Source organism: Mycteria americana, chromosome 3, assembly GCF_035582795.1.
Source record: "Mycteria americana isolate JAX WOST 10 ecotype Jacksonville Zoo and Gardens chromosome 3, USCA_MyAme_1.0, whole genome shotgun sequence".
Taxonomy (NCBI): Eukaryota; Metazoa; Chordata; class Aves; order Ciconiiformes; family Ciconiidae; genus Mycteria; species Mycteria americana.
Window position 1 is genome coordinate 6,206,767 of NC_134367.1, and position 23,095 is coordinate 6,229,861.

Genomic DNA, 23,095 nt, shown 5'->3' on the forward strand with positions numbered 1-23,095 from the left:
AACCGCACTCCTTCCACTCCACTGCAATCCCACCCGTGCCAGGCTGATGTGCTCTTTGGTCGGGTGGTCAGAAACTTGGGGAGCGTTTTTTGCTCAAAGGTTGTTTATGGTCTTGGATGGAGGCTGGCTCGGAGCGGTACAGGCACAACACGCCTCGCACGCTTGCTCACCATCCTGGGTGTCGAAGAGGGTTGGAGGATCCAGTCCTGCTCCTCTTTGTCCAAGGGGGGCTGTTCCAACCCAAAGTTCACCAGTGGGAGATGAATCCTACACACAATTAGCTTCAGTGAAGCTCCAGACATATTCTATCTATTCACTCAATTACAATACGTCCAGAATTAGTCACTGTACAGCCACAACTTGTTAAGGAATACATCCAGTAAAGCTGGTTAAACCGAAGAGTAGGTAAGTTTGGAAACAGCTAGGGACCTGCCCTCTCGTTCACTGGCTCTAAATGGTAAATACAAGTAAGAGAACGAACCTAATTTTAAAAATTTGCATCGTAAAACTCTGTCCTATTTATAGCCAGCATCAACATATGCTTCTGAAAATACATTCGAGAGTTTTACTTAATGTTAAATGAGAAATGAAGAAGAAGGAAGTCCTCAAGAGTATCGTTCTTACACTCTTTACGTTGAAACAAAAGGAAAGCCAAGTGAAGCCAAGGTACATACTAGTAAGCAATACCTGTGATAAAAGTCATTACCCTGTAAGGCATATCTCTGTAACTCTCTGTGCCTCAGGCCTGCTGACAGACGCTGTGGAATGCCCTCCTGAATAAGCCTCTAGAGCTCCGCCGTAAATGGAGGAGCATAAGAAGACTAAGGAAAATTTTGACTAGGAGAAACTTGAAGAAGTTTCAGGCCATATAAACAATACATATTCATTTTACTCCTGTTATCTTATTTGTGAATATTATTATTCTGTCTTTTCCCTTACCCTTAGTAAAACAGACTTCTCTACATTTCCAGTGGAACACCCAGTTCTCACAGTATCTGCCATTCTTTGGGATATCATCATCCTGCACAAGAAATTACCATTCTGCACAGGAGATTCACAAGTACTGGAATGCTATAGGCATATCCATGCAGGCATCCTTGGCACGTGATGCCCTTTCAATCAGAGTGGAATGAAAAAGGTTTATAATTAAAAATGTTTTTTTCAGTTATGTTGTTTCTTGAAAAAGTATTTTAAAAAAAAAGCCTGACTTCCAAAATAATGGTGGAATTTACATGCACAAATAAGGAATTCAAGACACAAAATTTTTGCTATATGCACAAGTAATTTGGTGTGCACTATAGCAATCCAATTCCTAAGCCTGAATTTGGTCTTACAACTTATAGATGAAATCCTGGTTCTACGGTGTCCCCAGCAAAACTTCCATTAACTTCAATAGCTGTAGGATCTCACCCTACAAACATCTCTCCTAACTTAAGGTTGCACCTAGTATACACGGTTACCACCCTCTTGTCAAAGGAAAGCAGAGAAATGGGCTCTCAAAATGCTCTTGCCTGGAGAAAAGGAGGCTGAGGGGAGACCTCATCGCTCTCTACAACTGCCTGAAAGGAGGGTGTAGAGAGGTGGGGGTCGGTCTCTTCTCCCAGGTAACAAGCCATAGGACAAGAGGAAATGGCCTCAAGTTGCACCAGGGGAGGTTTAGACTGGATATTAGGAAATTTTACTTCACTGAAAGGGTTATCAAGCATTGGAACAGGCTGCCCAGGGAAGTGGTTGAGTCGCCATCCCTGGAGGTATTTAAAGGACGTTTGGATGAGGTGCTTAGGGACATGGTGTAGTGGTGGTCTTGGTAGTGTTAGGTTTACGATTGGACTCAATGTTCTTAAAGGTCTTTTCCAACCTATACGATTCTGTGATTCTGTGAAAATGGGACACAGAACCTGAAAGAGCCTTTTCTCTATACGCTCCCACATGCAGATTAGAAATCCAACTTAGACTCTGTATATAAGGGTATTTTGGAATGAAAACCAGGCCAGTATGGCTCTAGAGAGAGCTCCAGCTGCTGCTAAGCTGGCTGGGTTCTTTCGTAAAGTCACTACAGCATTGCCTCTTGGGCTAGGACTCACCTCATACAACGCTGGGTGTTTTAGTCTGATCTAGTCACCCTTTATAACCAAGGGCAAAAGACAGGCGCTTCTGTAGGCTGATCACACCTAGTCCAGGCGTGGTAAGAGAATGTGTCACCTCTGGATGCGCCCTTCTCCCTGGAGGCACAGGACTGTAGATGCCCGATAGAAATAGATGTCTGGTTGCCAGGCGAGCACTTCACCCTTTAGCCATACAGACGCTTTGTTAACGCAAACGGGGAGATTACGAACTACGGGATGCGCCTAGCACAAGACACTGATGCGGTTTTTGAAAGGAAGGCCACTAATTCATTAATCCACATAACTTAGTAACTACAAAAGTGAGTAAAACCATTTAGCTCAGCCATTTTCCACAACAAGTCCAAATCTGGCAACTTTTATGATGAGTTTGTGTAAGAAGTGTATTCATGAATGTCTATAAGGAAAGCATTAAAATTAATTAATTACAATTAATTAAAATTTAAATACATGGTACTACATGTATGTAGATGTGCTCTCCTTGGCACGTGACTGGAGAGTGCCCAGTTACTTGAATTAACTTTTTCTGTTAGAAAACTTTTTCTGTCCACTATAATCAGAGACCAATACAGGGTGGGATTCAAAAATGTATTCCTGCTTCCTTAACACAAGAAGTGTGCATAAAGACATTTCACATTCAACTTGTGGCATTTACGCCACTGAGTCTAATTCTGTGGTTAGATTTTTATTCTTTTGGAATAGCCTTTCTAATTTGATAATTGCAAGACATGGAACTCCAGATAAAAATCACATCGCGAAATTCAGGGAATAAGTGAGTCATACATTGAGTTAAAAAGAAAACGCTTCCCTCAGAAAAACAGTGGCCAGTATGCATTACGTACACTCTGCATTTGTTTTTATAAAGACAGTACATTTCTCTTTAAGCTCAAAAGAGTTGATAAGAGAGATGTCTCTCTCAGCTTCCCAGGCTGACTTGGGCTGCCTGCTGCCTCTCGAATAGCCCAGGCTTCCCGATCAGAAGAACAGGACTTCAATATTCAAAACTCCTACCTGGGTTCTGCTACTAATTTGCCATCTGAGCATGACCAAGTGCAAACGAAGGCTGAATTAATCACGTTTTAAGGCTCGTTTCACAACTGTTGCAAAGCTTATTGGGTTATTTGCAGTGATACTAAACCAGTATCTGGTTTAGTGATACTAAACCAGATACTAAACCAGACTAAAGTCTGTGCGCGGTGATGCCATTACGCACGCTAGCCGTGCACACCCAGCTTGCACAGGCTGGGGAGAAAAAAGCAAAATCAAAACTGTACAACGTGCCCAGGTACGAAGAGTAAGGAGACCCTAAAAACCACTGTCTGAACTGAAAGGTTTTGAACAAAAGCATTAGGATTTATTTTTTTTTTTTTAGTGGGACTTCACTCATGACACTGAAAACAGAATTTGGCCCAGTGTGAATATTTCATTAGTCAAATGCTAATGACTGTGTGACACTTGCTATTTATTTAAATATGCAAAAATATTTACGCTGCTATTCATTATTGTTTCTTAATTTCTTTAAATACGAGCAAATTTATCTCCATAGTAGCCTTGCGAGCATTATCTCCACTATATACATGAGAAATAGAATCATAAAAGGATTCTTTTCCCAAAGGCAGTTTGTTTAATCAGCAAATGGCAAATGCTTCTTTTTTTCCCTCTACTTTCTCTTTTCTCTTTCTAATATTAGAGAGGAAAAGGAAAACATTAAGATTACGGGATTTAACAAAACGGTTTAGCATTTGGAATTAAGCTAATCTGAACCATCGGCTAATTTGGCTAATATAGAACAATCTATTTAGTTAGTCCCTTGCACTATGCCTATTGATAAATATACCACAAAATTATTAAGCGTTTACATAAAACCAAAGAAACATATGCTGTCATTAATTCATAACAATCACCACCATCCATAGCCACTAGAGGAGTTCTCTTATTAAACATTCCCACTCCCTTCTCCGGAAAAAAAAAGGGAAATCTCAAAAAATGTATTTTTGAATTGCATAAAACTTTCACAATAATACCTAAAGCAGTTACATTTCATTTTGTGTAAGAAGTAGAACTGAAACTTTTAGATGAAACTTTACTGATATATCATTTAAAAGCAGAAAATTCAAAATTTTAATTTGTGAACAAATTTTTCCAGATTTTGTTAGTTCAGTTAAGGTCAGGGGAATACTTCAAGACTGTCAAGGCTGAAAGTCAAAGTGAAACTAATTGACTTGAGAAAAACTATGCAAGCATATGCTGGCAGCTTTCAGTATCTGAAACGTAGATGTTCTGTACTGAACTACTGAAACCACAGTTTCTTAAAGCGGCTTTCCAGTGAATTATATCTTAAATAATCTCAGCCATTTCACAGCAAAACAAACTACACAGTTGTTTTGGGGAGCCTCGTCGAGTCATCGTAGCTTACATCGCCTTTAACAGAAGAAACGGGTCCTACGTGTCCTGGTCTCCTGCTCTGCAATACTGATTGCCCCTCAACACCCCTTACTACTACAGAGCCTTCGTGCATTGATACAAAATGAGATACCATTACAATAGTTTTGATGGAATTTTTTTTTTTTTTTAAAATCTTGAGATGAGGGGAAGGAGAGCAAAGAGCATCTACTGTATATTCATTACCATAAGCTTTCCTGATAGTTTATCCTGTTTCCTAATGAAAGCAAAAAACCCTCACCGTGTCTCTATTAAAAAGCAATCAGATTTGGTATCCTGGTGACACTTTAAAGAGCACATTATGTGGGAAAACAAAATAAACATTTACCCTGGCAAATGAAAGTGAATTTGGGTTTTGACATACTTGGCAGGAAGGTAGAATTATATTCATGTCAAGTATGCAGAAAAGCTAATATAATATTTAAATATTTGCTTAAGTAATATAGAATTTAAAACAACACATTAGAAGAAACATTTTTTGTGAAATGTTTTTAAGTTTTTTAGTATAGGACACACCACGAAAGTAATACGTTCCGCTGAAATTTCAGACTTCTACAGCCTTTGTTACACGTTCCCTTCCCTTGTAAAGTGGTAAAGAGGCTTCATCTTCTACTGACAAGTCTTTCTTTATATTTCCAAGACAAAGGCAGTTCGTATACTGATGGTTTAAACTGATAATGAATATATGCAGCTTTCCAAAGAAACAACCCTTGAGAATCTGAATCTTGCAAATATTGATATAATGAGCTAATGTTAACACTATCTCAGCTAAATCCTACGGCACTCCTCTGCTGTTCGATATTACACGAGTGCAATTACTTTAAAACTCCTTTAATTTGCAACAAGACATAATTCAGCGAAGACAGACCTTTATATCGCCCAGAAAGTATCTAAATGCTGGATGTCAATGACCTCTGAAATTCTCAACTATATTTAATAATGTAGCACTAATTCATAAATTGAGCTGGATACTGGATGCTAGTTTTAGTTCCAAAAGTAAGTCTTTTGATGCACGGTCTAAATATGCAGACATTGGACTCTTCTTTTTGAGTATAAATCTGATTTAATATTAGCCGCACATACCCACAAAAATAAAATTTACCAGTGTACCAGAATTATAAATGATTATGAAGTTTGAGGTACAATATTCTGAATTACTAAGAGTATTTTAAGACATTTATTTTAAGAAAATGCTTTGCTTAATTTTATCTCATTTGGAGAGATATGCATAATTAGAAAATATTTTGAAACATTTCTAAATTGCCATAAGAATACCATAATAATTCAAAGCAACGCCACCAGTCTTCACTGTAATTCTACATTGTAGAAATGTGTCATTTTAAAATCACTTGAAAAGAATTCATTTAAATGTAACCTGAATTGTAAATTTAATCATGAACTATTAAACTACTGCTTGGATTTTCAGTTCTTCTAAGTCAGCACAGGTCCTCTGAGTCCCATCACAAGAGAGAAGCCACTGTTTATTTCAAATCAGCAATTAAAAGCGATATAAAGAGTATTCCAACTGTAAGACATTAACAAAAAGGGGTAGTTCGGGGAATTTGACTTTCAATCTTCTTAATTTGCAGTGCCCAATACAGAAATTGTTATGCTGCATTAATAATACCTTTTGAACATAGTATTCATTCATCCAGCCTGTCATAGAAATAAATTTAACAAGAGACTCTTCCCCGCGCATGTTCTTAAAACTGCTTGCAATGAAACCAATACCTTCCAAAGATGGTAGCACTGTTCAATTCAACATGCAAAATTTTCAGTCACTTACAAAAGAGGAAAACGGATAACATTTTTAAATAGAGAAAGAATTCTTTTTTTTTAATCTACTTTCACTCTACAGTTGGTCAAATGATTTTAAAAGGTAGAAAGCTTTGAATTCAAGAGCTTAGCAAGAGATACCCCAGAACCCTACTACCAGGATTATCTCCTGAGAAGGAAGCCATGGCTCTAATTCCTGTTCAAAATCAATTATAAAGGTATTGAATATATGCCATAGTTCAGGTTGATATTCTTATTGGTGGGCACTGATAGCTTTGCAAATTTAACCTGAAAATGAAAATAATGTAATTTTGGGAATGTCAAAACCTGTTCACATTTCTAAGGATTTCTCTCATTCTATTTAGATTTTCTTGGGGGTTCAAACTGACTGAAATGGAAGGGTCAGGGGTTTTTTTGGAGGTGGAGGGGTGGCAAGGGGAATCAAAGATCGATGAAAAAAAGAAAAATTAAAAAAATCACATAGCCCTGATCACAGAATAATAGAAAAATGCCTTCAGTTCAAAATATGATACTTAACAATTTAACATAATTGGGATGCAAAGAACAATCCCTTTAATAACACCATTTGGAAGGACAGCTTTGAGGGTTGAAGTCTATTTAGTATTAAAGGTGCTTACAGTGTAGCAACGCTAACAACCACAGTTTGGCATCAATCCCTTGACTGTGCTGTTAGAACTTGCTGTAGATTCTCATGCCATCATATCCGCTGTTGGAGAAAATTTACTCTTCAGTGGTGGTTGCTTGGCTTCCTCAGGGTTTCTGAATTTTTCTGACATTTTTAGAGTCAGAGCCAGCATTTCTCAAAGATGCCAATGTCTCTGCAGCATTTTTGTCTCTTTCTTTAAAACACAATTCAAGGTAATAAGGTTAGGAGAGACAGCAGTCATCTCACTAATACATTTCTTTAAATACTGGAACTAGAAATCAGATCTCCAGCCTTGGAGTACATCAAGAGTTAACTCCCATTTTAAGAAGGGTGTGATTAGTAGCTGGAAATCTGCCTACGTTTAGTACATCTGAGGATGCTATTACAATTTTCAGATATAAAATAATTAGCTGATGATATGAGCTGACAGCTAATACATCTACAATAAACATAAAAAAAATTATTTCCAAGCGGATGTAGAGTATGTGTTCCGTTTCTAAGCTGTTTGATATGGTCTGTGTAAGGAGCTAGGACTCGATACCAGATGCTGTATGTTCTACAAGCTTTTTCTGCAGATGTCTGCAGCCTGAGAAAATCAACAGCGCTTTGAATAACACTCCTAGTAAAAGCATCTTCTTGTCAGAGTCACTGTATGATATAGGATATGAATCCCACACAAGTGGATGAACTGATTTTAAATAATACCATCTGACAATGGCAGAAAAAACTCTTAGTAGGTCTGACAAAGTCCTGGAAATGGCTGTTAGCCTTGGGAAATAAAATCCAGCCCTCTGACAAGAGACTACCCGTCCTTCTTTCATTTGATCAAATGGAAACCCAAATTTAATGATTGCTTCCGAAGTTCCAGACGCAAAGTTTCAACAGCACGTACCAGTGCTACCAAGGAGTCCATATCTTTGCCCCTTACATGTGCTACTCAGGAGTCTGGAAAAAATGTTTAAGATTTATTTGAGAATAAAATATATGCACCAATGTATTTTTTATATTACCACTTTACATTGCTTTCTTGCCATTGTTTTTAAAGAAATCTCTTTTAGAACAACAAAAGTATAGTGTATATGATACAGACACCATTATGCCAAAGAATTTCTAAAAGCCTGCCACTACCTGCATACAAACATGAAAAGAGCTACATCTTAAGTCATAAATCCACACATTCAACTGAGAAGAATATTTTTTTTTGCTCAAAAATAAGCTGTGGCCCCCCACTTGATAAAGATCTTACTGAATTCACATAAATCAATTACCAAAATTTATTCTCTATGCAAAATCAGTATTTTTCCTAGTGACAGTATTATGGTCTTGTCTTCCTTGAAAATTTAGGTCTAGTTGTGGATGTACATTGTCAAGTCAAAGCAGCAGCAATGCCTAATTTTTGCCACGTTGAAGTTAGCTAAATGTGAACCCCAGATTATTAAAAGGGTCAAATGCTGATCTCAAGAATATCTGTAAGATTAAACTCTGCACGTTGACTCCATCAGGACTTTATGTAAGCTAGCTATCTGAAAATGAGAACTGTTACTTTTTTTCCTGAGTATCCAAATTAAAATAACCTTTTCTGATTCATTTAATGAAAGTGTATAACTGTCTAGGTATCCTCAATTTTAATCAAAGATGGTAGAGCAAAATGGAAGAAAAGAGAGGAGACAAAATTGAAAGCCTGAGGGGCAAAACATACAAATGGAAACACGCTACCTTGTGTAGAGTTAATAAACCATGCCAACTTATTACCCACGCTGTTCTGTTAGGAACGTTGTGGGTCCGTTTTCTAGTGGATTGGGTAAGGATGCATCTCCCATCTTGCAACATGTAGAGCTTAATTATATTACTTTACCATTTCAACAGACACTTAAGATGCTTAAATCTTACTGCTTCTGATTCCATAGCTGCGACACATGTGTGAAGCTATCACCGAGTGCAATTTTGCACAGCAGCCAGATCATATTCTTACGGAAGAATACAGCAAGCAACATTATAGATAAAATAAACCACAACGACTGAGACAAAATGAAAGACAGAAAACCCTGTTCCTTGTATACATAAAACGTCTATTCCAGGAAATACCAGCAGTTATAGATTACAGAAAGTGCAGAAGCTGGAAAGTCCAATTATACGCTACCTAGATTTTTAAACAGTTTTTAGAAATTTGAGATGGTTTATCATCTATGTGTTTTATAAAAGCTCTTCTGTTTCTACCCCACCTGCCATTTTAATATCTGAAATGGGAAACTTCAGTGCAGAATCATAGGATGGTAGGATAATTTACACCAGAAAAAGTTTGGGACCTTTCCAGAGATCTCTAGTTCGACTCTCTGCTCAAAAGATGTCCAGTTAGATCAAGTGGCTCAGGACCTTGACCAGTCAAGTTTGGAATATCTCCAAAGTTGGAGGCTTCCTCAACCTCTCTGGCCAACCAGTCTCAATCTTTGATCAGCATTTTTTTTTTCCTACTAAGTATCGGTCCAAATTCTGTCCTTTACCATGCATTCAGGCAGGGTCTGGCTCCATCTCCTCCGTATCCTGCCATTAGTCATTTGTAGACAGCAATAAAATTTCCCTTTAGCCTCCTCTTTTTCAGGCTGAGCAAGCTCTAGTCTCCCAGCCTTTCGTCATATGTCAGGTGCTCCAGCCCCCTAAACTTCTTGGTGACCCTCTGCCAGACTCGCTTCAGTATGTCAAAGTCCTTCTTGTACTTGGGAGCACAAAAGTGGACACAGATTCCAGATGCGGTCTCACAAGTGCCAGATAACGGGGAAGCATTCTTTCCCTTGCCCTGCTGGCTAACCTCTTGCTAACACAGCCCAGTATGTGGCTGGCCCACAAGCTGTACTGTTGCATGGGGTTTTTGCATCCCACATTTGCTTTTGTTGAACTTCATAAGGTTCCCATCAGCCCATTTCTCCAGTCTGTCAACAAGGTCCTTCTGAATGGCAGGCCTGCTTTCCAGAGATTTGACTGCTCTGGTATCGTGACTCAATATTTATTTGCCATGCTATGAATTACTGCTTTTATTTAGTGTATAAGATTCAACAGCTAATCATGTCTGAGTTTAATGCATAAAGAGAGAAATGCTTCAAGAAAATGCAGTACAAGGGTAGGCAACTACCCTGGTTAAGAGATGTCCTATGCTCACTTTAATTGCTTGCATGTTAATTTATATGGAAAGCTGGTAAAACTAAAATCCCCTTAACATGCATACTTTGTATTCTTCATTGTATTTGTGTTCTTATTCTTACTTTCAGTACTAAAACACTATCTCCTCTAAAACTAAAATCCCCTTAACATGCATACTTCATATTCTTCATTGTACTTGTGTTCTTATTCTTACTTTCAGTACTAAAACACTATCTCCTCTAAAAATCTGCCATAGGATCCTACTTTAGGGATAGTCTAAGTTGCAGGTTACAAGTGTAGTCCTATCAGGATCAGGATTTTTGAAACCAAAAATGCTGGTATTTCTAATATACCTCTTAACTCAATAGGAAGCAATGTGTTTACTATTAGATTATCTTAATGACTTTCACCTTAGACAAGAGATCATTGCGTTTCCTAATGACATCTGAACTCTAGTGTGACTGTAGGTGGGAAGGCTTGGCCCCTGGTGGCTTTGCAAATGGGAACGAAAAATGACAATAAAATGACAATCAAATCTTGTGATATGCTAGCTTTTAGACTGGAACTTACTCAAAGGAAGATGACGACACACAGATAGTGACTATTGAGTGAATCAAGTGATTCTCGATTTTTTGCTTAAGTGCTTGTGACAAAGGTTCACAAAATCCTATCTGAATTCAATTAAATACCATGGGCAATAGAGACCAGAAGCTAGCAAAATTACCCCTCTACTTCTGAGGAGAAAAATTGCACTAGTCCTGGCTAATCCTGTGGTGAGAAGCAAAAAGGAAAAACCAAACCCCAAATCAAGAACAAAAGGAGAAAAGCAAAGATCAAATATACATAAGGAGGGACAGAACAAATCTCCATTTAGCCCAGGCTCCAACAGTAGCTAGCCGTGAAGGCTTAGGGAATGGTATAACGACAAGACAAGCTTATAATAATTATTTTCCTGAATAGTCGTAAAGCACCCGGTGACTTGTGGCTCAAGCACTTCCTTAACCGAATGCAACATCTTTGTATTCAATAACCTTCAATAGATTTTTTTTCCCATTAAGTTGTGCAATTCAATAGATCTGAGCTCATTTTGGCTATATTTAGCCGGAGCGCAGCCTCAAAATTACTTTCAGCGCTCCTCTGTATTGTCTGTATGCTACAAACTGTGGATGGAGAGGCTGTGATGACACATAGTTTGCTCACTCTGCTATCAGAGGGTAAATGCCAATTTCAAAGGAAGGGATTCTTAGTCATTTTGTAGAAGGTATTTGCAGGGCTAACCCATGAGCCTGATTAAAACTAGGTGCTGGTTTCCGGTTGGAGTCTAATACTGAGAAAGGCATTGTTATTCCCTTAGTCAATATAGAGAGTAAGGAGAGGAAAAAAGGGGCTTCTCTACTATACCTGTCATGTCTAGAAACAGCAGATAAATGAACCTTCAGATAAATTAAATTTTATCTGCCTTAGGTTGAGAGGCATGCATCAGCCTCCTATGGATGAAACAGGAAAAAATCCTTTCCTTAATATTGGTTTGTGAATGTTCTCACCTATCTGTTAAATCCAGGACCTTGCCTGTTAAATCTCAGAACCCTCTCTTCTGCAGTAGTTGAAATAGAAGAACACCATCAACCCCCCTTCTATTTCATGCCGTAAGGAACCTTCCTCTATTGTCTTCATTTGTTAGAAGATCTTACTCTCCTCCACAGAAAGTTTTTTGTGATATGAATCCTTGAATGGAAGGAGAGAGAAAATCAGAAGCGGACACTGAAGCTTGGTCAAACAGTGGCTGATGACCCAAGGTGCTCCTGCACCATGGAGCTTTGCAGGTGGGAGCAAGAGAAGCGGGTGGTTGTGAAGCTTTCTGCCAAAAATACGGGTTCTCCGTGCTGAGGTTTCAGTCTCGCTCTTCACAGCAGTGTCAGAAAAATCTCTTCCTTGCAACAGGTGAGAAGCGGGAATGTCATAGAGTAATACTGTGTTTGAAATTGTCACATAATTTTCATTCGTGTTACAACTCCATGGATTTTTCTTTCGAGATTTGTGAATTCTGTGCAAAACAGTCTCGAAAATTGTTTTATGCAAGTGACTAATTCTTTCAGGAAAGCTTGAGATGTTAAAACTGTTCTCAGTATAGGCCCGGTTAACATCTTACCCTAAGAAATAAACTGTTGCCATTTTTTCTTCATTCAGAAAGGACTTAAGTATTAGGCTAATGGAGCTTTAGTAATTTGCTACATAAAGGTTCAAAGACCTGAAAAAATAACTTCCCCCCCCCCCAAAGCATCTGAATTAAATCCTTTCTTGCAGAAAAGATTTGTCTTACCCCATCTCTACACAACCTCAGAAATACCAATCATTATCAGCACTGATTTGTTTAATTACTTTAAAGCATGACAGCAATTTCAATAACCTACTACCAATGGGATCTCTGTCAGACTTCAGCATCATTCCTTGTTCCCAATTCTCCAAAGCTTACATAAACAATAACCGCGTTGTCAGTACCAACATACGGTGACTAGTATATCTAAGCAACAAACATCTTAAACGCAGGATCACAAATAAACACAGTATTAAAATACACTTAGAAGGAGAATGTTTCTTTAGTCTTACGTTTGGCTCCTAATCAAATGCTCTGTGGAAATACTGTTTATATGTATGTGTGTCTACATTTAATTATAGATATAAATAATATCTATATAAAGCTTCCTTCCAAAAGTTAAGTTAATACGCAGTCATTTGGGTGTCAAAAATACAAAATACAACAGCCCGGAATCTTCCTCTTCCTCAGAGAAAGCAAATAGTGGCAAAAAAATACTCAAAGAACTAAAAGACAGAAAAGCAAATAACATCTTGTCCTCCCAGCAAAACCGCCTAAATTTGCAGTATGAGCAACCTTCACTAAAATGCTCTAAAGACAACAACGTTTCACCAGGACGGAAGACCCAAACAAATAGCACACTTTCTGTAACCATAGCAATCAACCCCAGCGTAAGAAAACCCCAATAATCTCAGATTTGTAGCAGCGTAAAGAGTCTATTGATATTATTGGCTATAACAAGAAACTTTCCCCACTTGATAGCTTTTTCCCATTCCGACGAGAATGACACAATATTTACAGCCGTATAGATAATAACGAAAAACTGTTTCTGTTTATTTTCTGTTTACTTTTAACCAATTCAACCATTACCCAAGAGAAATAGTGTTTTCCCAGTGTCCCAAACATTCCCAAGCAATGAGTAATCAGAGAAACCATTAATACCGGCAGGCTTATTTTTATACTGAATAATGGCTACAAACACTTTGATGCCCAGACAGCTAATTTACAGTTGAGACGCTAGTAGTTGTGCTATCTTCGCACTCATCTGGAAACATTGGAATGATGCAGTGAAATTAATTCCCTCTATGTTTGGATTTCTAACTTTGGTAAGGCACGTTTTGCAATATTGAAAAAAACACTGCCTAGAGAATAAAGGTTTTTTCTTGATTGATGTTCCATCTACGTTCTTTTTAATCTTTGCATCTATGTATATCAAAAGAAGTAGACACTATATAGGGAGGTGGTGTTGACCCTATAGTCTATTAGAGATCATCATTACGCTCTTTTTTTCATGTCATCAAGGTCCCACTGCATACACAGAACTTCAGTCTCCAAAAAGAACCACCCTGGAGGCACCAGAAGTACTTTTCCTAACATCTGATGAATTACACTCAAACGTGACTTAAATGGGTTTTTTTGGGGGGAAAAAAAGCAAAGAAAAAGCATTTTTCTCTCTGATCTAAGAAATGAACTTCCCCCTGGGTTGTTTCTCTCTCACTTCTGCGTAGAGAAGCTGGCCTAAGTTACTGGGATGTTTAAACTTTTAGGCAGGTACAGTTAAGTGAAATTCAGCCCAACTTGTGATAGCGATGCACCGAGCTCTCAAAGCAGCTTAAGCGGGTGGGAGAAAGAGATTCTGGGTTTTTTTCATCACTGTCCAGGAATCTAGTGTCCTTGGGCAGGAACCTTCCCACTCCTATTTGAGTACTTCACTTAGTCATTATAAGTCCCTTTTCAAATTCAAGACAACTTCTTATTTGGCCTGGACACACAGGTCAGGACGATACTGGTTTACACTGAAGGTTGCAATTATTTGGTCCATACATAAATGTATTGGAAGACATAAGGTTTTTAATACTATGGCTTCTTCTGTGTCCCATCACTGGGATCCCTTAGCCCATTTTTGACAATGTTGAGTAAAGAATAAGGAACCTTATTTTCTGTCTCCTTTTTTTCACAGAATCACAGAATCGTATAGGTTGGAAAAGACCTTTAAGATCATCGAGTCCAACCGTAAACCTAACACTACCAAGACCACCACTACCCCATGTCCCTAAGCACCTCATCCAAACGTCCTTTAAATACCTCCAGGGATGGCGACTCAACCACTTCCCTGGGCAGCCTGTTCCAACGCTTGATAACCCTTTCAGTGAAGTAAAATTTCCTAATATCCAGTCTAAACCTCCCCTGGTGCAACTTGAGGCCATTTCCTCTCATCCTATCACTTGTTACTTGGGAGAAGAGACCGACCCCCACCTCTCTACACCCTCCTTTCAGGTAGTTGTACAGAGCGATAAGGTCTCCCCTCAGCCTCCTTTTCTCCAGGCTAAACAACCCCCAGCTCCCTCAGCCGCTCCTCATCAGCCTTGTGCTCCAGACCCTTCACCAGCTTCGTTGCCCTTCTCTGGACACGCTCCAGCCCCTCAATGTCTCTCTTGTAGTGGGGGGCCCAAAACTGAACACAGTATTCGAGGTGCAAAACTTAATGACTTAAAATTTAAGGCTATAACTTGAGTTGCTGGTGTAAATGGCATACTATTAGAAAGCTGCAATTCTATATGTGGACCAGCACAAGATAAATGGATGATAGATCTGTGAGAGTATTTTTAAGGACAGCACAAAAATGGAACAGGGATTACACTCCTATTCTCAAGTGAAACTGAGCAACCGTACGTACTTCTAGGCTTATCTGCTCCATCCCTTTACCAGTTCCCCAAAACTCAAGCCTTGTCCACTTCTAATACTTTTTGTCTTAGTCTTTGAGACTCCAGTCCCCACAGACAGCCAGGATAGAAGCAGAACGGTCACTGGCAATACAGAGAAATTCCCTGCGAGCTAAATACATCCAGAGGAGTCTACAGAGCTGTGTAGCTCACTGTAAAGAGGATACAAACATTTGATCAGCTGAATAGATCTATAAATTCCACTGTTTAAACTGCCTGGGTCTCCAGTAACTACAGTGGGAGACGAGACACTCAACAAAAACCCAAAACAAATTTAAACATTTTCATCTGTGGCCAAATCTTACCCCAAGATATATTCTTTCATAGGGTGTAGCTGTTAAAATCTAAGAAGGGGTAACTTACAAACTGTGATTCTAAAAATTAAGAAATTATTAGATTTGGGCACAATATCATGAGATAACAGAAGTCACCACTCAACTAAATGCAAAGATTCTGTCCCAAAATATACCTTCTGTTGACAAGAATCTGAAATCAGTAAGAAGGTTAAAAATAATGCTTTCTGAAGAAACAGAAAAACAATTTTATCATAAAAATGATATAGCAAAAAAGATGTGCTCTGAGAAACAATGCCCTCATGCTTAGAAACATAAAACTTTTTTTAGTTTGTCTTCCAGCATGCAGTTTCTATTAAGTATGTGTTGTCTGTACTACAGCACTAAGCTTTCCATATGGGCTTTAAATCAAATCCCAGTTTGTTAGTGATACACCCTGCACCAGCAGATACTCCCTAAAGAGTAATGACCCCACACAGCACTTACGCTGGCATAATTTTCACCAGTGAAATGAGCACAGTAGTACTAAAAGGCCTCAGAGCTGTTTCTAAATCATTTCCTGCTTATTTTCTTTGTGCATCTTTTCCAAATTAGTACAATGACTTTGAGTACTTCAACACCATCTTTCCGATCCTCCCTTAACAGAAGAGCTCATAGGTTTTTTTTCTGAATTATCTCACCAAATTTTAGCTGTCTCAACTAAAAGACGCCAGGTCCATGCCCTAGCTCCAAGGGCAGTCAGCGTGGAGCAACCTGTGGCCGTGCGCCTGCTCTCCAAGCCTCCCAAAGAGAGCGGCCACATCCAAACCGTGCCGTGGAGAGAGCTCCTGGCCCAGGCTGACTCCCAAACTGTGCCCAGGAATTGTTTGGGACAACGCTACTTGGCTCAGGTCAAAGCGTGACCACACAAAAGTTTTAAAATAGGTGATCATATTCCAATAGGAAGGAATCTTCCTGGCCACTGTCTAATTTACTACTATAGACGCAACTAAATGCCGGGTCTACCTTATTTCTCTGATTGAAACAGAGTGGACTTCCAGAGCATGATTTCTTGTACCTCAAGGTGCATTTACCTGTGTTTGGGTGTCTTGTCCAGACACAAATTAATTGTATCTGAACACAGACAAAATTAAATGGGAGCAATTTAACCTCATGTGAACAAAGGCTATATTCCAAACACATCTACCCTGTATTGCAATCTACTGTATTTTGCACAGGGCTCATTGCATTTCTGTGGGCTTTGAACAGATTTCCCACTAACAGCAGCATACTAATGAGCAGTACAGGAAAAATCACATCCACAATGAACTTCCTAGAACAATAATATCTACCTGTAGCTTTTAAATACCTAACGTAATTCATAGGACAATACACATTAAAGAACCACAAGCTTCTGCCAATCCCTTTCTGTCGGGATGTAATTTAGTTTTAACATTTTGCTGGCATCTAGCCTGCTTTCAAGGTAGTGTATTCTTCTAGGGAAGCTGTTTTCCCTCCACTGTTTATTCAAACTTGCAATGTACTATGAAAGCATTATGTAGTTACTGCAACTGAATTATTGCCATGTAACATCTGAGTGTTGGAAATATATCCCTAAACTAGCAGTCAGAGTGACAGATGAATGGTGTTTCTTTAATCCTAGGGGACCAAAAGTGAAACAGAGCATTCACAGCGTGATGCTCTATGCATTCCTTTCTATGTCAGTTCAGATTTCTGATGGGAAGGCTTGTTCCTGGTGGGGGAGGTATTGGAACTAGAAAACAAATGGTAAAAAATGGATATGTACAGAATGAGAGAGAAGTCAGCTTTGCAATGACGTTGATTGAAGTCTTAAAATAGCTTTACTTGATTTTAATAACAAGACATGGAGAATTTGATAGTGGCGCTCATAACAAAAATTAGCAGAACTGGGCTTACCATTCACAAAATCACAGCCAAACCTGCAGCTAGTTTTACTATGGACAGGTCACCTGTGAGGTTCAGAGTAGCAACATAAGGACACAAACACCCAAAACTGCATCTCTACCCAAACTGCAAAATAAGGAAAAATGCAAAGATTTTAAATGAGCACGCACCTTCTTCCCACACCAATCCAGCCATATCCCACAGGAATCCTAACTCTCCCCTCTAAATGATTTTTAAGAGACAGAGGAAAGCAAAATTGCAATCCACTTGCGAGGTTTTCTTTCTCGTGAATTGTCATACAACAGGCAATAGAAGGGAAATTGAATTCCCGAGCACCACCAGCTCCGGTTATTCCAGAGCCTAACCTGTACAATGAAAAAGGGGTGTTAGGTTCATGGCCGTTACATGTGTTATTCTCAAGAGACTGTCACCTGTTATGAAGACAACTTCTATGATCCGGATAGCTCTCCTTCACCTGCACAGTTCCATTACATCTATGAACGAGAATAGTTTATTCCATCTATAACTGTTCTTACTCTGCGGAGCAGCGTCTCACCGGTGTTTTACCGCTACCTTAGGAGGGCAAAATACTAACTGTTATAAAGTGAGACAGAGGTGCTATTCCAGTTTTCATTTCGTATTGATTTTGCCAATACAGTTGGCTGGTTTGCTACTACTTACTGCTATTATTGAAGTTTTGATAATAAGTCATCTAATCACAATGTATCGATAACATAGTCTTGTATTATGAGAGAGTAATGTGAAGGTTGTTCTTAATTTCTGCCCTGTATTTTAAGAGTATTCCACTTTCCTTTCCACATTGCTATTATTATTGTTTTAGAGATAGTCCCTTTGCTTCAAATTAAAGCCACAGGATACATCAATAAGTTCTATATGCAATCCTGTACAATGCCCTTTCTTTTTAATATGACAGCATTAGTGGGTGTTTTTTAGTCAAAAGTGTAGAATTGTTTGTTCTCCTTTAGTAATGTTTGAAAGTGGCTTGGAGCTTTGCTTACTCCTCCATGGTACAAATACAGAAGAGACCTCACAGAACAGCAAGCGATCTCATGAAGTCTTAGCTCTAATTTTATAAAATGTTTTAAAAGAAATGAGTATAAACAATATTCGCTTTTTGTATCATAACTGAAACCATACTGCTAAACACTCTCATCCTGTTTAGCCCATAATGACATCAGAAATATATGTTTATCATCTGCTCTGGACAACTTAGCATGATTTTGGCCCAAGGCAAAGTGGAACTGAAATTATATACAGTTGTCCAAACCAAGATAACCACACATTTCTGAGGTAATTGATACCTAAAAGGAACACTGCCTTTAGATCACAGTTCATGATTTAAGTATACTAATTCCTTAAAGAACGCTGTTAGAATTTTTAAAGTGTCTATTGGATTTCCTCCAAAACTGAGCATGGATTAAACAATCTACTGCACAAAGAAAATGTGATACACGAGATTAGCCCATCCGCTAACAACTCCGCCTTTAGGAATGGATCACATTTCCTACTATCTTTGATTCCTTTCCACCCACCTCAAAGTGACAACAAAATCCCAAAGAAAACAAAGCCAAAAATATGTGAAACATTTTGAATAGCATGACTCAAGCAATCTTTCATGTTTTGTCATTAGTTTTAAAAACTAATAAGAAAAAAAATGCATAGTACTGACTTCACACCTGTACACAGTTCATGGATCTATTGTAAAATAAGTAGATCTCGATTTTTCTTTTTTTTAACATGGAAACAGACCAAGAGTTCACAAAATGTAATAAAGTAGAGCATTAGAGAGAAGAATTACTTTACATATAGACAGAGATATATATATATATACACACACTACACTTCATGAATTATAGTCTAGTGAGAAAAAACAAAACATGTAGTCAGATGAAAGATAAATATTTGATTACAGGAACACATTCCTTGACAGACAAACATCGAGTTAGATTTGTCCTTGTCTAGGACAGGGAACTTCATACTTGTAGCAGCTTGTGTAGTTTTTAGACAAAAAAAATATTATACTGGAATGACAGAAGAGAATGTAAAGTCAAGCACATAACCCATTCACTCAGAAGAGTGCTGTTATGTATTTTTGTGCGTACAAGCTCAAAGGCTTTGCCTGCCTTTATGCAAAACATAACATTTTGCATAAGTAAGTAAGTAAGAAAGCAAAGAAAAGAAAAGAAACCATCAGTTTCCAAAACATAAACAGTGGTTGGGAACAACTGTTCTACAACACTGATTCTCAGCTGGGGAGAAATGGGATTTGTTACTAGCCAAATTCTTAGAGAGAAGGGATTCTTGATTAGATTTTGAGTAATTGTAATGGGGAGAAGGAAGGGGAAACAGGACCGGGAAAGTCCCAGTTCTGAAAAGGGGCTCCATTAAGGAGAAAAAATGAGACTTACAACTAGGGCAGGATAAAAACCAGGTTATTTCTTAGAATTTTCCATGAAATCCTGAAAGTGAAATGCGGCCCTAATACTCAAATATTAAATACACAAATATTACTGAATGCATCAGCCACCTCAGCATAGAAAAGAAAATCAAACCAAAGTAACCAGCTCCTACCACTGAAAGGGTATAAAAATCACTCTAAAAATAGCAAGTTTCCAACAGCCACATATACTATACTACTGACTAAAAAGGATGGAAATTGGCCCAAACACTAGTGTGGAATTGTGAGCGTGCTCCTGGCACCATTTTGCCCTTGACATCCAGTTGCCCACACAAGATATGAGGAGGAACTGGGCACAAAGAGAGGCCATGGACTGTTCTCCATATTCACTATGGACAAGACTACTGAAAAGACAGGGTAGCCCTCTCCACCCACAGAAAATTTAGCCATAGGGACCCAAGCTGGGCCATGTCACCTGCCTTCAGGGCCAGAGAACCGGCCCTGGCCTAGTTTATTAATTAGTACAGATACAGTCACAGAATCACAGAATCACAGAATCGTATAGGTTGGAAAAGACCTTTAAGATCATCAAGTCCAACTGTTAACCTAACACTACCAAGTCCACCACTAAACCATGTCCCTAAGCACCTCATCCAAACGTCCTTTAAATACCTCCAGGGATGGCGACTCAACCACTTCCCTGGGCAGCCTGTTCCAATGCTTGACGACCCTTTCAGTGAAGTAAAATTTCCCAATATCCAGTCTAAACCTCCCCTGGTGCCACTTGAGGCCATTTCCTCTCATCCTATCACTTGTTACCTGCGAGAAGAGACCGACCCCCACCTCTCTACACCCTCCTTTCAGGTAGTTGTAGAGAGCAATAAGGTCTCCCCTCAGCCTCCTTTTCTCCAGGCTCAACAACCCCAGTTCCCTCAGCCGCTCCTCATCAGACTTGTTCTCCAGACCCTTCCCCAGCTCCGTTGCCCTTCTCTGGACACGCTCCAGCCCCTCAATGTCTCTCTTGTAGTGAGGGGCCCAAAACCAAATGCAGTATTCGAGGTGCGGCCTCACCAGTGCCGAGTACAGGGGCACGATCACTTCCCTAGTCCTGCTGGCCACACTATTCCTCATACAAGCCAGGATGCCATTGGCTTTCTTGGCCACCTGGGCACACTGCTGGCTCATATTCAGGCAGCTGTCAACAAACACCCCCAGGTCCTTTTCTGCCAGGCAGTTTTCCAGCCACTCTTCCCCAAGCCTGTAGCGTTGCATGGGGTTGCTGTGACCCAAGTGCAGGACCTTGCACTGAGCCTTGTTGAACCTCATACAACTGGCCCCAGCCTTTGGATCTTATAAATACTTCAGAGCAAACAACATTCAAGAAGATGCTCTACTCATAGAGAGGACATAGGGTTGATAAGAACTATAAGGTGTACTTGCTATGACCTAATACCTTGTGCCAGTATAGCTAAACCTCAGTGAAACTGAGTAAAACTGGTATCAATACCAACTGGTATCAAAACCATCGTTCCACGGACTTCCATGCTAACACAGCTATACTGCTTCTTGATCTCAGCTAGCTTTTTGAGAGTGATATGATACTCCATTCTGTAATGTAGACATAATTTTTCTTAGGTACATAGATCAGAAAATAGGCCTTGAATGCAGGAGGGAGAGAAGAGCATATACTGGAGCATGTTTGCACAGAATATTTTAATTTTATCTGTAAGCTGTGTTATATGAAAGGAGTCCTCAAATGCTATTGAAACAATTTTCTAATGAGAGAAAAAGAAAAGAAAAAAGAAGGTTTTTTTAGAAAAAGTTTTTCTAAAAGAAATGATTCTGAAAAATGTGTGTGAATTGTTTATAAATATAATCTGCTTTCTACAGGAAGGAAATACAAATACATGGCAGACAGAAAGATCCATAACTACCCTTTCATAATCTTCCTTCTCAGCATGCTTGCTTAGATATCAGGAAACATTTGAGGGAATAGGAAAAATATGGAAATAGGATTCCTTCAGACCATCTGGGCAAAAGGAAAAAACGTGTAACGATATAATATGCAGCATGAAAAAGGCATCAGACCAGCATGATGTATGAAATATTTCACAGTTTTCTCTGCTGGAGCTGAGCATCAGTAAAAGAAAAGAATTACCTCCATTCGCTCTTGCTTGACATCATCAATCTCATCATCTTCAAACATGGCTAAGAGCTCTCCAGTCTGGTCAATGGAGTTGAGAAAGTCTTGAGCAAGCTTCTGCCGTTTGTTGGTGTTATTACTGTTGAATTTGTCTTCCCAAAGGTAAGCAAAGAACAACAAACTTAAGTTATTTGGCTTCTCCAAACATCAACCAATGTCCCCAGGAGGGACATGCTTTAGAATCAGATGCACTGTGCAGAAAAGGCCTGTTCTCACTGTCCTCCTCATGCGAGGTGTGCTACCGGACCAAAGTGATGTCACTGCTGTGCTGCAGTAGCACTGTAGTAAAAATCACCTTTAGTGTTTTCTAGGATAACCTAGTGTTTTTTCATCATCTAGAGGAACCTAGTCTACTGCTCATATATCCTTATTTCTCACAGAAGGATCCACAGTAGACAGAGCTGTAGAAGAAACCACCCTTCTCTGGTTGTACAAAAACCTCACTTGTCCAACCGAATATATAGAGGAAATGCTCTTTCCTGAAAGCACGCAGAACATCCTCATTACCTACAGCCTAAAGCAAACCATAACACAAAGATGCAGCTCCACAGGTGACGGACCATTGCTCTACAGTACAACCTAGAGAACCCTGGCAAGGTGCTCTCTGTTGTTCTAAAGAGAATAGCAGCCATAAAGGCATTAGCTTCACAAAAGGAAATTAATGGCTTCAATTACCAAAGCCCGCCAGAAAATGCAATCTTTAATTCCCAGATGAACTGTGTTTAGGAAGCATTGCGTGAGCATCTAAATGCCTTACAAAAATTGTTTATTTGTTTTAAATAGTGACACAGACTTAAGTATGAAAAAAACCAAAGCTGTCAGGTAGGAAGCTATACTGCCAGATTGTTTGCACGAAGCAATATACTTTCACGTGTGGTGAAAATAAAATGCCACAGGCAAATTAATTCTCAAATGAGTTGACTAAAACTTATTCACAGATTGACTAAGTCAAAGCAAGAAGTACAATGTTTACCTAACATCAATGTGGATGCTCAGAGGAACCAAACACAAGGAATTCATTGTAAGGGGAAAAAAAATAAAAGGCTCTGAGAAAGGAAATAAGTTAAATACAAAAAGTTGTGTACGGACATCGCT

At 39.0% G+C, this 23,095-nt stretch overlaps 1 protein-coding gene across 7 annotated transcripts in view; it reads right to left on the minus strand.

Moving 5' to 3' along the window:
• Window positions 1-23,095, minus strand: part of SUPT3H (SPT3 homolog, SAGA and STAGA complex component) — a 288,464-nt gene that overhangs the window by 70,390 nt on the left and 194,979 nt on the right. For all 7 annotated transcript variants that reach the window (XM_075497782.1, XM_075497780.1, XM_075497785.1 and 4 more), the window contains one exon: window positions 21,956-22,092. In XM_075497782.1, coding sequence (XP_075353897.1) covers window positions 21,956-22,092 — 137 coding nt within the window. The remainder of the gene's footprint in view (window positions 1-21,955; window positions 22,093-23,095) is intronic.